At 35.0% G+C, this 15,604-nt stretch overlaps 1 protein-coding gene across 1 annotated transcript in view; it reads left to right on the top strand.

Moving 5' to 3' along the window:
• Oxct1 (3-oxoacid CoA-transferase 1) overlaps positions 1–15,604 on the top strand; it is a 132,478-nt gene that overhangs the window by 76,379 nt on the left and 40,495 nt on the right. Inside the window, exons 12-13 of the mRNA XM_076857421.2 lie at positions 2,540–2,612; positions 3,219–3,294. Coding sequence (XP_076713536.1) covers positions 2,540–2,612; positions 3,219–3,294 — 149 coding nt within the window. The remainder of the gene's footprint in view (positions 1–2,539; positions 2,613–3,218; positions 3,295–15,604) is intronic.

Here is a 15,604-nt window from a genome sequence, read left to right as displayed (position 1 = left end):
TGTTCTGTCAGATGTGAAATACACAAAAGTTGATCTTATAGAAGTAGAGAGTAGAATAGTGGTTACCAGAGCTGGGGTTTGGGGGAATTGATCAATGGGTATGAAGTTAAAGTTAGGAGCAAGAATTTCTGGTGTGCTACTATACTGTAGGGTAACTGTAGGCAACAGTAATTTACATTTCAAAAAGCCAGGAGGAAGGATTTTGAATATTTCTATCATAAAGAAATGGTAAGGCTTAGAGGAGATAGACATGTTTACCTTGATCTGAACATTTCACAATGTATACATGCATTTAAACATCACATAAATATGTGCAGTTTTCATGTAGCAGTTAAAAATCAATTTGAAGTAGAAAATCCTAATGATTAATTTTACTTCAAAAGAATGAAATTTATGAGATGCTAGGATGTATTAGCATGGCCTGATAACTGTTTTCCTTGAGAGTCATTTTCTGGATTCCTTAATAAAAAAAAAAAAAATTATGCTGCCTAAATCATACAGGCAGAACCAGAGTTCTCCCCCTGGACCTTGAAGTTACCTTCTCTGTATTATCAGCCAGTGGAACTGTTTGGAAGTCATTGCAATTTGATACCTAGAAAACAAACAATTGGAGTTTTATGTTTTTCTCCTTTCTTGTTCTACAAATTCTTCCTCCTTGCCTCTCTATCTCACAGGATGGGCGAGGATCTGATTTTGTTGGACATGGAAGTTGTATTAGGATAGGGGCCAACATTGTATGCTGAGCTCCCATAACCCCACCACTTAAGCCAGCTGCTGGGTCCTATGGGATTTCTCCCTAGAGGGAAGATGGCATTGTATTGTCTCTTCTATAAGTAGGTTTGTTGAAAGGAATAATAATAATGACAATAATACAGGCTGATGTTTTGGGAGCTCATTGTCCATGCCAGACTCTAGAGAAAGTTCTTCACGTGGGCTAGCTCACTTAATTCCCCAGGCCTAATGTGCCATCTAAAAGCCCTTTCTCATCATACCTGAAAGTGTTTTTTTCCAAAGCTTTTGTTTCATGTTACTTCGAAAAATGTGAGACTTGTTTTTTATTGTTTAGAATCAAACTCCCTTGGGGGAATAAATAATTCAGCCTAATATAGAGATTTACTCTTTGTCCTTATTCTTAACTGGAGGAGGCTGTTGATACAAGAGTTGTCTTTCAGCAGGGTCAGAGGCTGGGCTGTAGCTGTGGGGATGACACACCACTTGTGGTCCTCGTGTGCAGGAGCTTTTCTGTGTTCCAGTCTTGGCATCACGGATTTTCTTCCTTCTCTTTATATCTGCCCTCTTCTCCCATTGCCATGCATGGGGTGTTCTTAGAGAGTTGACTTACCTGTGGCCAAGTGGTATGTGAGCACTCTTCTGATAGAGACCAGAAGCTGTTCCTGGGTACCTGAAGCTCCCGAGCAGAGAGGAAATAGATCACTAGATGACAGCAGCGTGGGCAGAAGTCAGGTGTATAAATTCGATAAATTCAAAAGATTTTTTCCAGCTCTAAACTTTCATTTATTACATGATATAAATTTTAGAAGTGCTTTCAAAGGGTCTCTTATAAGTTAACATTACATTCATTGGCCAGTATTACCTGAGTACACCAAAGCCCAGTGATTCTAGTAGTAGTTTATAGGAACAAGAGAGTAAAGATTGATCAGAGACAGATGAAAAGAAGAGGGTTTGGGTTTAATGATATTAAGGAAGTAGGCAGGTTCTTTCTACTTTGTTCTTTGATGTTTTATTTATACATTTATTTTTGCTCCAGCATTATTGAGGTATAATTGACAAATAATAATTATATGTATTCAGTGTGTAACAGGTGATGATTTGATGCACATATACCTTGTGAAATGATTACCAAAATCAAGTTAATTAACATAACTGTCATTTTTCTTTGTGGTGGGAACATTTCCTCTCTAAGCAAGTTTCACGTATGTATGCAGTGTTATTAACTGTAGCCACTGTGCTGTACGCCAGATCCTCAGGACTTTTTCATCTGGAAACTAAAAGTTATTTGTTGATTAAAAAAAAAAAAAAAAAGGAAAAAACTGAGGGTCATCTCCTATTCCCTTCAAAATGACATTGCTTCTTCTATTCATATTTATTCCACCAGCTCTTTTCTCTGGTGACTTCTAGTAGCATTGAATTCTGACAGTGTCACCCAGAATTCCCTCATTTCTACTAACATTTTGCAGTGACTTATGAAGGGAATGGGGGTGGTGAGAAGCTCAATAGATATACACAATAGAGGGGTGCTTTGCCTATAGAGAATCCAAATAATAATACCAGTAGGTTTATTTCTGTGACCACCCTGCAGGGGCAGTGCTGAACAGTAATGGTGACAGAACACTCCTCTTCACAGGGTGGACAGTTCCTACTGTGTCCCTCCAACCCTATGCTACTGCACTGCATTTGGTAAAGAGAGCCTACGTTTCAGACCTTTCTGTTTAGAATGCTATTCTCAAAATCTAATACAGACTTTTTTTTCTTTCTTTCTTCTTTTTTTTTTTTTTCTTCTCCTTTTGTGTGTGTTTAGGCAAAGAAACAGTTACTGTTCTTCCGGGAGCCTCTTTTTTCTCCAGCGATGAGTCATTCGCAATGATTAGAGGGTATGTAATAACGGAGCCCCTCATGTTTCACACAGTATGGAATGAGCTGAGTCATCCCCTGAGCATGTGAGCAAGGCTCTGAGACAGCCCCACTTCTCAGCCAGAAAAACTACCAAGGCTTTCTTGGCTGCAAGCAGATATGAGATTATTCCCACTGAAGGCTGGGCATTGAAATATGCAGCCCACTGTTATGAAAAGAACCCCTAAAATGGAATATGTATCTTTGTGCCAATGGGATTGAAATAAACTTTTCTGAGGTTCTTTCTCAACATTTTCTTCAAACTGTGTTTTTACTTTCTAGCTACCATTTGCCTTCAAATTGAGTTACATTTTTCCTAGCCAAAGGAAACAAATTCACTGTGCACACCTGTGTTTAGTTTGTTTTTGGAGACAATATAGGCTATAATTTTTTTTTTTCAAAGAACTCTTAATGGTTATTTCTCTGCATCAGCTTAGAGCTAATCTATTTAGAAATCAGTTGTGGAGAAAGAAAAGGCAAATGTATTTTGGGAGGGGGGATAGAGTTATTTTAATTGCTGGCAATTTCAAGCAAAGGAAATGTAAAGCTGTGAAATTTGCTTTATATGTCCTCTTTTTCTTTCTCAGGGGACATGTCGATCTAACAATGTTAGGAGCAATGCAGGTTTCCAAATATGGTGACCTGGCTAACTGGATGATACCTGTAAGTAGACACTTTTCTTTTTTTTCCTTTTGAATTATGCTTGGGTCAGAATAATTATTTTTAAAATATTGAGGAAAAAAATCTCAAATTGCTATGAGAGTACAATATAATTGTTTTAAAAATGAATAAATATTTTGTATATATTTCTTGTTGGAATCATACTTTTATTAAGCAGGCCCTGAGAAGTATTTCCGTTGTCTCCAGTTTACTCTGTAGTTGAAACTAAAAATAGGCAAGGTCAGGGTCAAAGTAAAATTTTTTCTTTTAGAGAAAACAGAGTTGGGAAAGATTAAAAAATATTGGGTTAATTATATTCTGATGAGACTAAGAAATAATAAATATTATTATAACTAACATTTTGTAGTAGAAAAAACAACTAATAAGTTCATTAATTTTATGTTGATTCTATTTTTATTCTTCACAATGATTAAAATCCTCTCTTGATTGGGCATGTGACCCCATAATAAATCAGTCACATTGTCTTCTATTATGGAATGCAAACTCTATGATGGTTAAACATGCTTGTGAAATGTAGACAGTTTTTATTTAACATTAACCTAAATCAAAGAAGAAACCTCTTAAGAGTTAGTTTTGGAAATAGACTGTAATCAGTAACTTAATTCACAAGTGCTGTTCATTATATTCCAGGTTGTTGCTTTCAGATTACATGCATGGAGATGACAGTGGATGCGTGTCCATGATTATGAGCTCATTTTGGCTGGTAGCTTAGGTTTCTCTTTGTGTGTGTGTTTAAGGGTTTCTGTGGGTTTCTTAATAGCATCAGCTAAAAGGAATCTTGTTTTAAGTATCCAAGGCTGGCATTGTGTGACATATCAGTTTTATTTTAAATCTCTGAGATTTTTTTTGTAGTAATATTTTGAGGAAGGTAGATTAATATAGTTGATAACAATTTTAGTGATCATGGTAGTTTAGCTGTGTGGATCTAATAACCCCCAAAATATTAGTACAAAGTTTGAGTAATTACAAAATCCCTGATTCTCAAACTTGTTGCATATTGGAATCAATCACCTTGGAGATTTAAAAAAATATTGAGGCCTGGATTCCAACCCCAGGCTTTCCAATTTAATTATTTGAGATGTATCCTGGGTACCAGGTGGTTTATGAAAACCTAGATAATACCAGTATGTGAAGAAGTCTGGAAGCAAGTACATTAGAGAATAATCACTATTCACTCATATTTAAAATATAAGGGAAAAATACCAGGGACTCAACAGTGGTGAGAACTCTTAGGAAATCATGGATTATATTGCCATTTGAGTTATAAAAATATTGGTCTTAAAAATTGATCATTCTGATTAAGCTATGATTTTATAAGGGTTGGCAGCTTTTGGAGTATTCAAAAGAAATCAGGGAGGGACTCCTGAGCAAATTCGTGGGTCAGATCGACAGTTTCTGGGATTGCTTATTGGTTTAAGAAATTGTAATGTATTTCTGTTTTTCAAATTTTAGTAAAAGGCAGTATGGGCTTATAAATGGAGTATAGGAAGGCAAACCCTGGGTTTTTGCCCCCACTGTATCAGTAATCAAAGTATGACCTTGAACGTATCAAGCTTTTTGAGTTAAAGCATCCTCATCTGTAAAATGAAGATCTGAGACTAGATGATTTTCTGGGTCACATCTGGCTCTTCTAACATAGTGGTTAAGAACAAGAGCCATGTAGTGATATAAATCTGGGTTGAAATCCTATTTTTCCCACTTGCTACCAATGTAACTTGAGCCTCATCTGTAAAATAGGAATGATATAGTAGTTTCTACTTTTAGGACTATATGAAAAAATAAATGGGGAAATGCATACAAAGTACATGTTGCAGAGCTCCACACATATATATGGTAAATAAGTGGGATATTATTTTGATAAGAAGAGGTTTGGGATACCTGGCAGAGAAGGGAATAGCATTGGTTACTGTAGGAGAAGCAATAGGGTCTTTAATTTATGTTTCTCTAGATTAATGATTTTTTGAGTTGGTTTGCACAGTGGTTCCTGGGCAGTGGAGCAGAAAATGTTCAACAGGTTCTTTCTTTCAGGGAACTTGAGCATCTTTAAAAAGTTGGTCTATGTATGATTTGTCTATATTGTGATTCAGCACTCCATGAGGATAGAAGCTGTTATAGTGAGAAGGCACTATGAGATTGTCTTTGTAAGAAAGATTTTCCTATGTGTATCATATTTTATATATCCTCTTAAGATATCTGTGGATGATTAAGACATTGTTTCTTTATAATTTTCTTAATACAATTTTAGAGCTCATGAGTTTCTGAAGGAACAGAACTAGTAGGGTGATGATGAGGAACTCTGGAGCATCCTAACGGAGCATCATGATAATCCAAGAGAAATGGAGATAAAAGTCTGGTTCTGTCTGGTTCCACTCTTCTGGGAAAGAGGCAGGGATGTCAGTTCTGATTGGCATTTCTTTTTTTCCTCTTAGTAACTGCTAATCCCTTCCTGACTTCTTTGCATGTGATACACAGTTTATCTTTGTATTCTTTGAAACTAAGGATAGCTTCAGTGTCAAGACCATGAGGTTTAGTTTAGAAGAGATCTGGTATGAATTTCAGCTCTACCCCTTACAAATTACGTGATCTGAAACATGTTTTTGTTAACATTAAGTGAGAAAAGAATGAAAAGTGAAGCACTGCTACACTCCATAAATATTACTTTCACCTTCTTTAATGCTTTATTGTTTAACATTAAAGAAGGGAGTATCTCCCTAAAAATGCACCAGTGTAAACAAGATGATTTTATAGGGGCCAGTTCAACCTGTTTATCCTGGGTTCCTATTGTAGAATCAAAAATTAAAAAAAAAAAAAAAAAACGGTTTGAGAATACCTTTCTTGCTTTTGTTGGGCATAGATAAGATATATATCCTCTGCTCCTTAAAGAGCTTCAGCAGACGATCTATTTCTATTTGTTCTGAAGATTTATGATGATTTATAAAATTTAGATACATTTTTATTGCAAGGTCTGACAGTCAAGAAGCTAAAAAGTTCAGCTTTATTGTATCATTTTTCATTTCCTTTTATCTTCTTACTGAGTTTAATAATTTTTCAATGGTTGTATAAGCCTTGAGTTCTCAGCATCTTGGCATCACCATCAGTCATTGCATTGTCATATTATAATACACATTAAACCTTTAAGACAAGCAAAGGTGTGGGTGCTGTTCATCTTACTCTTCAATAGCTTCTTAGTGTGCAGCATAGGTCCCGCATACACAGATTTTTAACAGTTTTTTTTTTTTTCCCTGAGTATCTCAAAAGGGAAAAAAATGACAAAATAGTAGTTCATTCCTTCAAGTTCCCAGCTTTGCATGATGGTGATGATGGTAAAACTCCAGATGAGCTAAGAAAAGCTGGGAAGATGTACAGTCCCAAGAATCTACATTCAGATCTGCCCTGCTGCCTTCCTAGTTTCTATTTTTGGAGAACAGCTGGCATAGATTATTGACTGCTGAAGGGAAACAGATGCGAATGATCAGTAAGGGAGATGGTACTGAAAGCGTGAAACAACAGGCCACTGCACAGAGTAGCCGTACATGAGTGATATTAAACAAGGGCCCTCTTGTTACTTGTGGAAAGGATTGAAGTGAGGAATTCCTAAGGCGAAGGAGAGCAGGGCGTTTTTGGTATTTGCTTTCCCCTCACTTTTTTTTTTTTTTTTTAATTTTCTGTGCATTTGAAAAAGGTAAATACAAATGTTGTAAAGATGTCTGCTACATGTCTGAGTGCATAAGGGTTAGTGGGTTCTCTAGAGGGTCCTCTACACATCTGTTTAAAATAAGCAAAGTCTTTGGTCTTTCTTATTAAACCCCCCAAAAAGGGGTTGGTGTTCAAGAATTATTCTGGTGGGTTAGTTTCATCAATTGTGTAGTTCAGTATTAAATCCATAGATATAAAAATCCATAGATATCAATAGATTACTACTATTAAGATTGCAGATCTAGATATAGTTTTAACATATACAAACATATATCATGCTCATTTGGTCCTCAGGCTCAGGAAAGTACAAACCATGAGTAAGGAAAAGAGCAGGTAGAAATGAAGGGATGGTAGGAAGCTTTTATAAGTATTCAGTAATGTTTTTGCTTTTTGTAGTGCAATATAGTAGAAAGCACATATAGTGTGTTTAATTTTGGAATTAAATATATTTGTGCACATTATATGTGCACAGATTATATACACTAATTTGTGCTTACATACTGGTTCTTTAGTTTATTGGTGATATGGCACATCCTTTTCTCTTACTCATTTGTCAAATGGCAATAATATTTAACTTGTTGATTGTTCTGGGGACTAAATTAGTTCTCTATTTTTCCATAAGTATTCATTACACATATGTTAAGGGACATGCACTTTTCTAAGTTTTTTTTTTTTTTTTTTTTTTTAATTCAGTGGTTAACGAAACAGACAAAATGCTTGCATTTGTGGAGCTTATATTCTAGCAGGGGTTGGCAAACTATAACCCGTTGATTGAATCTAGCCCACTGCCTTTTTTTTTTTTTAGTAAGTAAAGTTTTATTGGCATACACATATATCCACTAACTTACATGTTGTTTATGGCAACTTTTGTGCTGCAACAACAGATATGCATGGGTTGAATAAGGCCTCCAAAGTTCATTCAGTGGAAACTTAATCCCCAATGCAACAGTGTCGGGAGATGGGACTTACTAAGAGGTGAGGAGGGCATCGAGGCTCTATCCTCATGAAACACCTAATGTTGTTTTGTGGGAATATGTTTCTTATCTGAAAATGAATTTGTCATGAACATGTTTGGCCTCTTTCTTGCTCTCTTTTGATTGAGCTCTCTTGCTCTTCTGCCTTACACCATGGGATGATGCAATAAGAGCCCTCATCAGGGGAGGCCCCTTGTTTGTTGTTGGACTTCCCAACCTCCAGAATTGTAAGAAATATATTTGTTCTTTATAAGTGACCCAGTCTAAGGTATTCTGTTAATAGCAACACAAAACAGACTAAGACAAGGCTGTATTGCTTGCAAAGCCTAAAACATTTACCATTTGGTCCTTTAATTGCTGTATATTTCTAAGTACTATACCAGTGACATCCTATGGTTTTTTAAAAATATGTTGTGTTTTCATTGTCTTCAAAATATTTTATATTCCTTGTTATTTCTTCTATGACCCATTGTTTCCCCACTGCATAGTAGGAATGTGAGTTATTTCCAGACCTGGGTGAGTTCTGGGAGTTTTGTGCCTAATGTAAACTTTAGAAAGAAGTAATTACATGTTCTGTCTTCTGCAAACTATTTCCTTTAGGCTGTCATTCAAGTTCTAAGACTCCACATGTAATTTACCTAGTTTATCTATGAAGTACTTTATCCATTTTATTTATTAATTTTCATTCTTTATATTCTACCAATAGAATTTTTTGGAAAGGTTCAGACCCTCTACTAGGATTTTCCTAAAATCAGCTTTTAGCACAACTTAAATGGGAAACATTGAAGCATAATTGTAGAAATATGAGACAATTGCAAAAAGGAATACTGTATTCAAGTTTTTAAAAAAGATTAGCTGAGAATTAAAAGAAACCAAAGCAAATTCATTAGCAGTCAGCTCTCCCAGCTTATGTGCCTATACATGCTAACATTTTAATTAAGCAAAGGAACCAGAAAATGGGAAACAACCTTTTCTTTATCTCAGTTTTCAGTTGGTTGAAAGATTTTGCTTTTTGATTGCTATTTGAGTCTGTTTTTGTTGTGGAAGAAAGAAAGAGTTTCGTGAACAACTACTTTGACTATTCACTGGGACTCAATGTATTCAATCTAGAGATTGAATGAATGATGCACTGGACATCTGATTGATTCCAAGCCATGGTGCTACACAGCCCCCAAGAATTTCTTGTAAGAATTTGATTAAATAATCTCCATCTCCTCTGGTGTCAGAAGGCAGACTTCTTTTGCAGATAGTGGGAGTTTGTTAATTTTTGAATCAGTCAATCTTTCTCTCTCTCTGTTCTATCTCTTTATAAAACGACTGAACAATGAGTGTGTTTGATATTTGCAATAATATCCCTTTGGCTAATGATGTATTTGTATGACTGCGGCAGCCCCTTCTCATTAAACAGCCTACTTAAAAGGATGAGAAGAAACATTAAAAATGATAAATGAAGCCTCCTAGAAACCCATTATTAAGTAATATGACAAATAATGGTGCTGCTGAGATGACTTTGCAGGGAATGAAACCAAAGGTCTGGTGACAACATGACCCTGCAGCTACAGGCTAATGACTCGGGAAGAGTAAGTTTTATTAAATCACTGAATTTGGCATTTCCAATTGGTTAAATCTTCATCTCTTTATTCTTTTGGTTTAGAGACCATCTAGATAAAAAAAAAAACAGTTTTAAAAAAATGTTAAATATATATAAAAATAGAATATTGGAAGAGTGGCATACTGGAAGTACATGTAAATAGTGGAACGCATCTATCCACTTAGACAGCTGTCCACTCACAGCTAATCTTATTTGTCTGTACTCTTATTCAATTCCCGCTCCCCTGCCCCCTACTATTTTGAAGCAAACTCTACACATCATATTGATCGATTCAGAAACATTTTTACATTGTCTCTGGAAGATTCCTTTCAGATTTCCCTAAAAAGGATTACCTTTTCTGTTATCCCAGGGATTAATTTCTGTTTTCCCAGGGATTAATCCCAGGGATTAAGGGTGCAGGTGATTAATATTCAGCCATACAGTACCTGACCTCATTGATGGAAAACCTGAAAGCAGAGAAGTGAAGTGACTCAACCCACGTCCCCAAACCAGTTAGTAACTAAGCCAGTGCTGAAACTTATCTCCCATCTCAGTGTTTCGGGGATGCTCTTTCCACTGTATAAGGAAAAGTTTGCTTTTATTTATTTTATTGTTTTGCTACCAGGGATTGAGCCAGGGACACTTAACCACTGAGCCACAACCCCAGCCCTTTTTTATATTTTATTTTGAGACAGGGTCTTGCTAAGTTCCTAGGGCCTCACTAAGTTGCTGAGGCTGGCTTTTAATTTGTGATCCTCCTGTCTCAGCCTCCCAAGCCACTGGGATTACAGGTATGCTGGCTAATTTTTGAGACAGAATATCACTACATTGTTGAGATTGGACCTGGACTTAGGATCCTCCTGGCTCAGCTTCCTGAGTAGCTGAAACTATAGGCGTGTGTACCAGGTAGGCTCTTCTTTTTTGGCAACACTGTGGGACATCAATCCTTGCTTCTAGTTGTTAAACTGATGGCAGTTGAATTTTATTAAGTGTATTTTCATCTATTGATCAAAAGTTCTTCACTTTCAATTTGTTAATGTCATTATTGTAAACTGATAGATGTAAAATAATTGTTACTCTTTTTTAAAAAAAATATTTATTTATTTTTTTTAGTTTTAGGTGGACACAATGTCTCTATTTTATTTTTATGTGGTGCTGAGGATCAAACCCAGTGCCTCATGCATGATAGGTGAGCACTCTACCACTGAGCTACAACCCCCAGCCCATTGTTATTCTTTTAATAAATTCAGTTTTTAATCTGTAATGTATTTTTTTTTGTTGTTTATTATGATATTCTCACATTTTGTGATCTTTCCTGTAGTAATTTTGTTAATCTGCGTTTTTCTAGAAAATGTTCATGTCTTTTGGACTCTTTAAAATTGACCAGTCTAAAACATCATATAATATTCTTATATAATTTCTTTAATTTTCTTATAAACTTATTATAATGAAATTTTCATTCCCTATACTATAGATGTTCATTTTCTCTCTTAGGCTTGCAAAAATTACTGTTTTTAAATTAATTATTACTTTAAGAAATATCTGATTTATTAATTTCTTTTTTATTAATTCTATCCTCTGGTTTATGTGATGCTAGTTCTAGACTCATAAACTGAATATTTGATTTATTTTTACAGTCTTGTAATTGTAATTTAGAAACATTTAAGGATCTCCATGTTTTCCTGAGTATAATACTAATTGTTTTCCACAAACTTAAATATAAGATTCTTATTTTCTAGGTAATTCATCATTTCAGTTTTGATTCAAGAATTTTTTACAAGAGTACCCCCCCCCTCCAATTTCAAAGGTTTGGGGAGTAATATCCTTGTACTGCTTTTTGGGATATATTTTTTCAGTGACCAAATACATGTTTGATTTTTTCTGAACTTCTTTTTTATATGAGTGTATGGCAATTTTGTATTAGATTGAGCTTAGCATTGAGTTTTGTTGTACCCAGATCCTTTACTTTATTAGTTCTTAGAGGCTGTGGTTTCATAGAAAGCAAATAACAGTGGGAATTAAAAGACCTAAATTCTAGCTTTAGCTTTGTTACTAGTGAACTGTAATCTTATGCAAGCTATTTTCTCTCCTTTGGTCTAATATAGAACTGTCCAAAAAATTTTGTTCTGATAGTGAAAATACTCCAGAGGTGCTTTGTACGATATGGTAGCCACTAGCCATTGAGCCCTAAAAATATGGCTAGTGTGAGTGAAGAACTGAGTTTTTATTTTTCTTAATTCAGATTTATAACCACATATGACTAGACTACCTGATCGGATAGTTCAGATTTAATCTGTGAAATTAAAGTTGGACACCATAAATCCTAAGGGAACCCAATTCTAAAATCTTAACTTTCAAGCTGTGGTTTTATACCTTCATAAAATACTGTGACAAAATGGAAAATATGAATAGTTGGTAAAAGTCCAAAATTTTTGCACCTCTTTCAAGCTTGTACCATTTTTGAGACCTAGAAATCATCTATATTTCAGAATTGAGGCTATGATAATCTAAAAGCTTTGAAATGTGGAGTTATTTTAGTGAGGGTTAGCTCTTAAAAGTCAACCCTAAGGTAAAAATCACATTATGCTTATGAGTAAGCTTTACTTCTTCATCAAATGTGGGTAAACCCATGAAATCTATCACATATTCTTTCCTCAGGGGGCTGTAGAACAAAAAAAAAAGAAATCAAATCTGAAATTACAAATTACAAATTACTTAGAAATTAATGAAAATGAGAAATTTATATCAAAACTTGTGAATTATAACTAAAATTATTCTCTAAAAATGGAGCGTCTTAAATGATTTAATTATTTGCATAAATAGTGCATTGTTGGTTTCCTGCTTGCTTGCATACCTTACTAGTGTGATGCCCATGGTAGACTGTAGGACGTCCAGTGCGGGGTCATGTTAGCACTCGATGTGCATCAGTAAGACCCTCAGGAACAATGCTGGATCAGATTGTGGTTATTGTTGTTAACGGTCAAGTAGAGCAGTTGGCTTCCAATTCAGGACCATATGAAATGGTGATGAATATTTTTAAACCCTAGAGTTTTTCTAATGAGTTCTCTTTTAATCAGCTTTTTCATTGCTGTGACCAAAAGACCCGACAAGAACAATTTTGAGGAGGAAAGATTTATTTGGGGGCTCACAGTTTCAGAGGTATTAGTCCATAGATAGCCAATTCCATTCTTCAGGGCCTGGGATGAGGCAGAGGAAAGAAGCTGGGAACATTGTACTAGGAAGCAGAGAGACAGAGAGAGACTCCACTCACCAGATACAAAATATATACCCTAAAGGCACAGCCCCCCAAAGCCCACCTCCTCCACCCATATCCTACATACCTTCAGTTACCACTCAGTTAATCCCTGTCCCAATTAATTCAATGACTGTGTTAAGGCTGCCACAACCCAATCATTTCACCTCTAACCCTTCTTTCATTGTCTCACACATGAACATTTGTCGGACACTTCATATCCAACCCATAACAAGTTCACATTACATATGAGAGGATATGAGGTCAGGATTGAGTGAACATGGGTTTTCCACCTCCCGTTTAGACCTTTACCATCCAAATACAATGCCAGGCAAAATCATTACCATTTTACATTTATCTTTCTCTCACTCTTCTTCTCCCTCGAATTTCCCTAAGTAAAATGCAGATAGTTTAACTTGGTTGTATCCAGTCAACTCAGTGTTGTATTAAAGTGATAACTTCAGTAGGTCTTTGGAGTATTTGTAGTAATAACTATATTTAAAGAGAATTAGTAAAGAATAAGATCATTTGTATGTTTTTGGATTATCCAAATTTTCCTATGTAAGTACCAATTTCTAAATATAACTTTGGATGTAGTATCAGATTCCCAGTTTTGTTACAGTTGTGCATAGAAAGAGCAATTTTTTTTTCCATAAAGCCTGACACAGACTCCTCATGTTTTAGCTACTCGTCTGTTTTGCCTATTCTGAATTGTAGTTACAGCCTAAACATATCTAAGTAATCAGACCTGAAAACTTAATCCATAAGTAAAATAGAAGTAGCTTCTTTAATGAAGGCAATATTTTTCTTTCTTTCTATTTCTTTTCTTTCCTTTTTTTTTTCAAATTGCCAGAACTTTATGAGAAATAGACATATTCTTCTGGCACTTAGGAGCTTTACCAGTTAACATATTTCCATCCAGGATGTAACTTTTGCTCATAGCTATGCATATTTTAGGAAATTTAATTTTCTTAAATCAGGGCTTTCACATTTGTGCAAGATGCATGGTTTGTTTATACGTACATTGGGTAGTTTTGTAATTTTAATCCAGGAGAATCTAACTGTATTTTTAGAAATTGTCTAAACTGAAGCTACACAGGACATCTCTAGATTCTTTGTCTGCCTTTCAAGTAAATTAATTAACACCATCCAAGAGGTTAAGAACAATGAGAAAGAAAGATAGTGCCATCAGTCCAACATAATCAGTATTTTAAAAATAGGAAGCATCTTTTATGGGTATTCAATTATTTCTTTCCTGTAGCTGGAGAAGAAACTTCATTTTCTTTTTTTCCTGACTTGTTCTGTAACTTCAGGTTAATTCAGTTAACTTTTCTATTTTCTTTTTTGTTTATGGAAATCTATTATACTTATTCTTTGTAATACTGTCTAGCTCATAAGTATGGATAAAGTAAATCTTAACAGGAAAAATGAAATAAGAATAGTAAGAGAGAAATAACATTTTATTTGTCCGGTTTGTATTCTTAGTTTTTGAAGCCAGTAATAATGTGGTTTATGTTAAAAGGTCCTTATTACCATATTTTTTTTTGTTTTTTAAATCTTTATCAAGCCATCTAAGATGTCTGTCATCAGGACGGGCTAATCCAATCAATATTGATTTGTATGATAAAGTTTATTCATTGGGAAAAATAAAACAGAACCCAAAAAATCCACACATGAAGTTCTCAGAGTTGTCTTTCTGCTTCTTTATTAAGCAACTACTTCATGCCTTTCTGTTATACACTCAGTATTGCTAAATGTTGGATTCTGCAACATAAAGTTTAGTTACTACCAGAAAATGGATCATGGTTCAATAGAGAGAACAAATATATCTAACTGTCATAAATTGACTTATTTTTTGAGTCAGATTTGCAAAGCTGAAAGAGTCACTATGGGGAGAGACCCCTGCAGAGGGAAATCTCAGCATTCTTCTCTGTGTTTTTCATTCTGATGGAAAAACAAAAACCACAGAAATAGGCCACATACCGAGTAGTTGTTGTTTTAATAAAATTTTTATTTTAGATTAATTCTAGATTTACAGAAAAGTTTCAGAGATAATACAGAGAGTTTCCTATGCCCCCTCACCAATTTCTCCCATTATTACCATCTTACATTACATGGTGTGTTTGTTAAAACCAAGAAGGATACATTGGTACATTACTATCAGTCAAACCCCTGACTCTATTAGGATTTCATCAGTCTTTCCATAAGTATCCTCCTCTGTCCAAGATCCAACTCAGGGTACCATGTTGCATTTTTTTCCTTATCCATTTTTTTAAGTATTTTTTTCTTTGTTGATGGACCTTTATTTTATTTATTTATATGTGGTGCTGAGAATTGAACCCAGTGCCTCACACATGCTTTGGCAAGCACTTTTCCACTGAGCTACAATCCCAGCCCTTCCTTATCTATTTTTAAAAATTTATTCTTTTTAGTTATGAACAATACCAGGATACACCCTGACATAAAATCATAGCAGACTGTTTCCTTGTACATCTTTAATAGAATAATTAGAAGAAAGAAATGACATAAATATTCATTATGTATTCCCTAGTTTTCTTTGGTTTGTACTAGTTTCTGAGTCTTTTTTTGTTTTTTATGACTTTGTCTTGAGAATTATTGGCCAGGTATCCTGGAGAATGGCCCTCAATCTGGGTTTGTCTGATGTTGTTTTAGGATGAGACTTGGATTATCAGTAGAATCATGGTTACCAGAGCAGATGGGAAAGAGGATGGGGGAAAGGTTGATCAGTGGGTACAGAGTTATAGTTACATAGGAGCA

The sequence above is a fragment of the Callospermophilus lateralis genome, chromosome 5 (genome assembly GCF_048772815.1).
Source record: "Callospermophilus lateralis isolate mCalLat2 chromosome 5, mCalLat2.hap1, whole genome shotgun sequence".
NCBI lineage: Eukaryota > Metazoa > Chordata > Mammalia > Rodentia > Sciuridae > Callospermophilus > Callospermophilus lateralis.
Note: the sequence above shows the minus strand (reverse complement) of the source record. Positions and strands in the feature narration are given on the sequence as shown.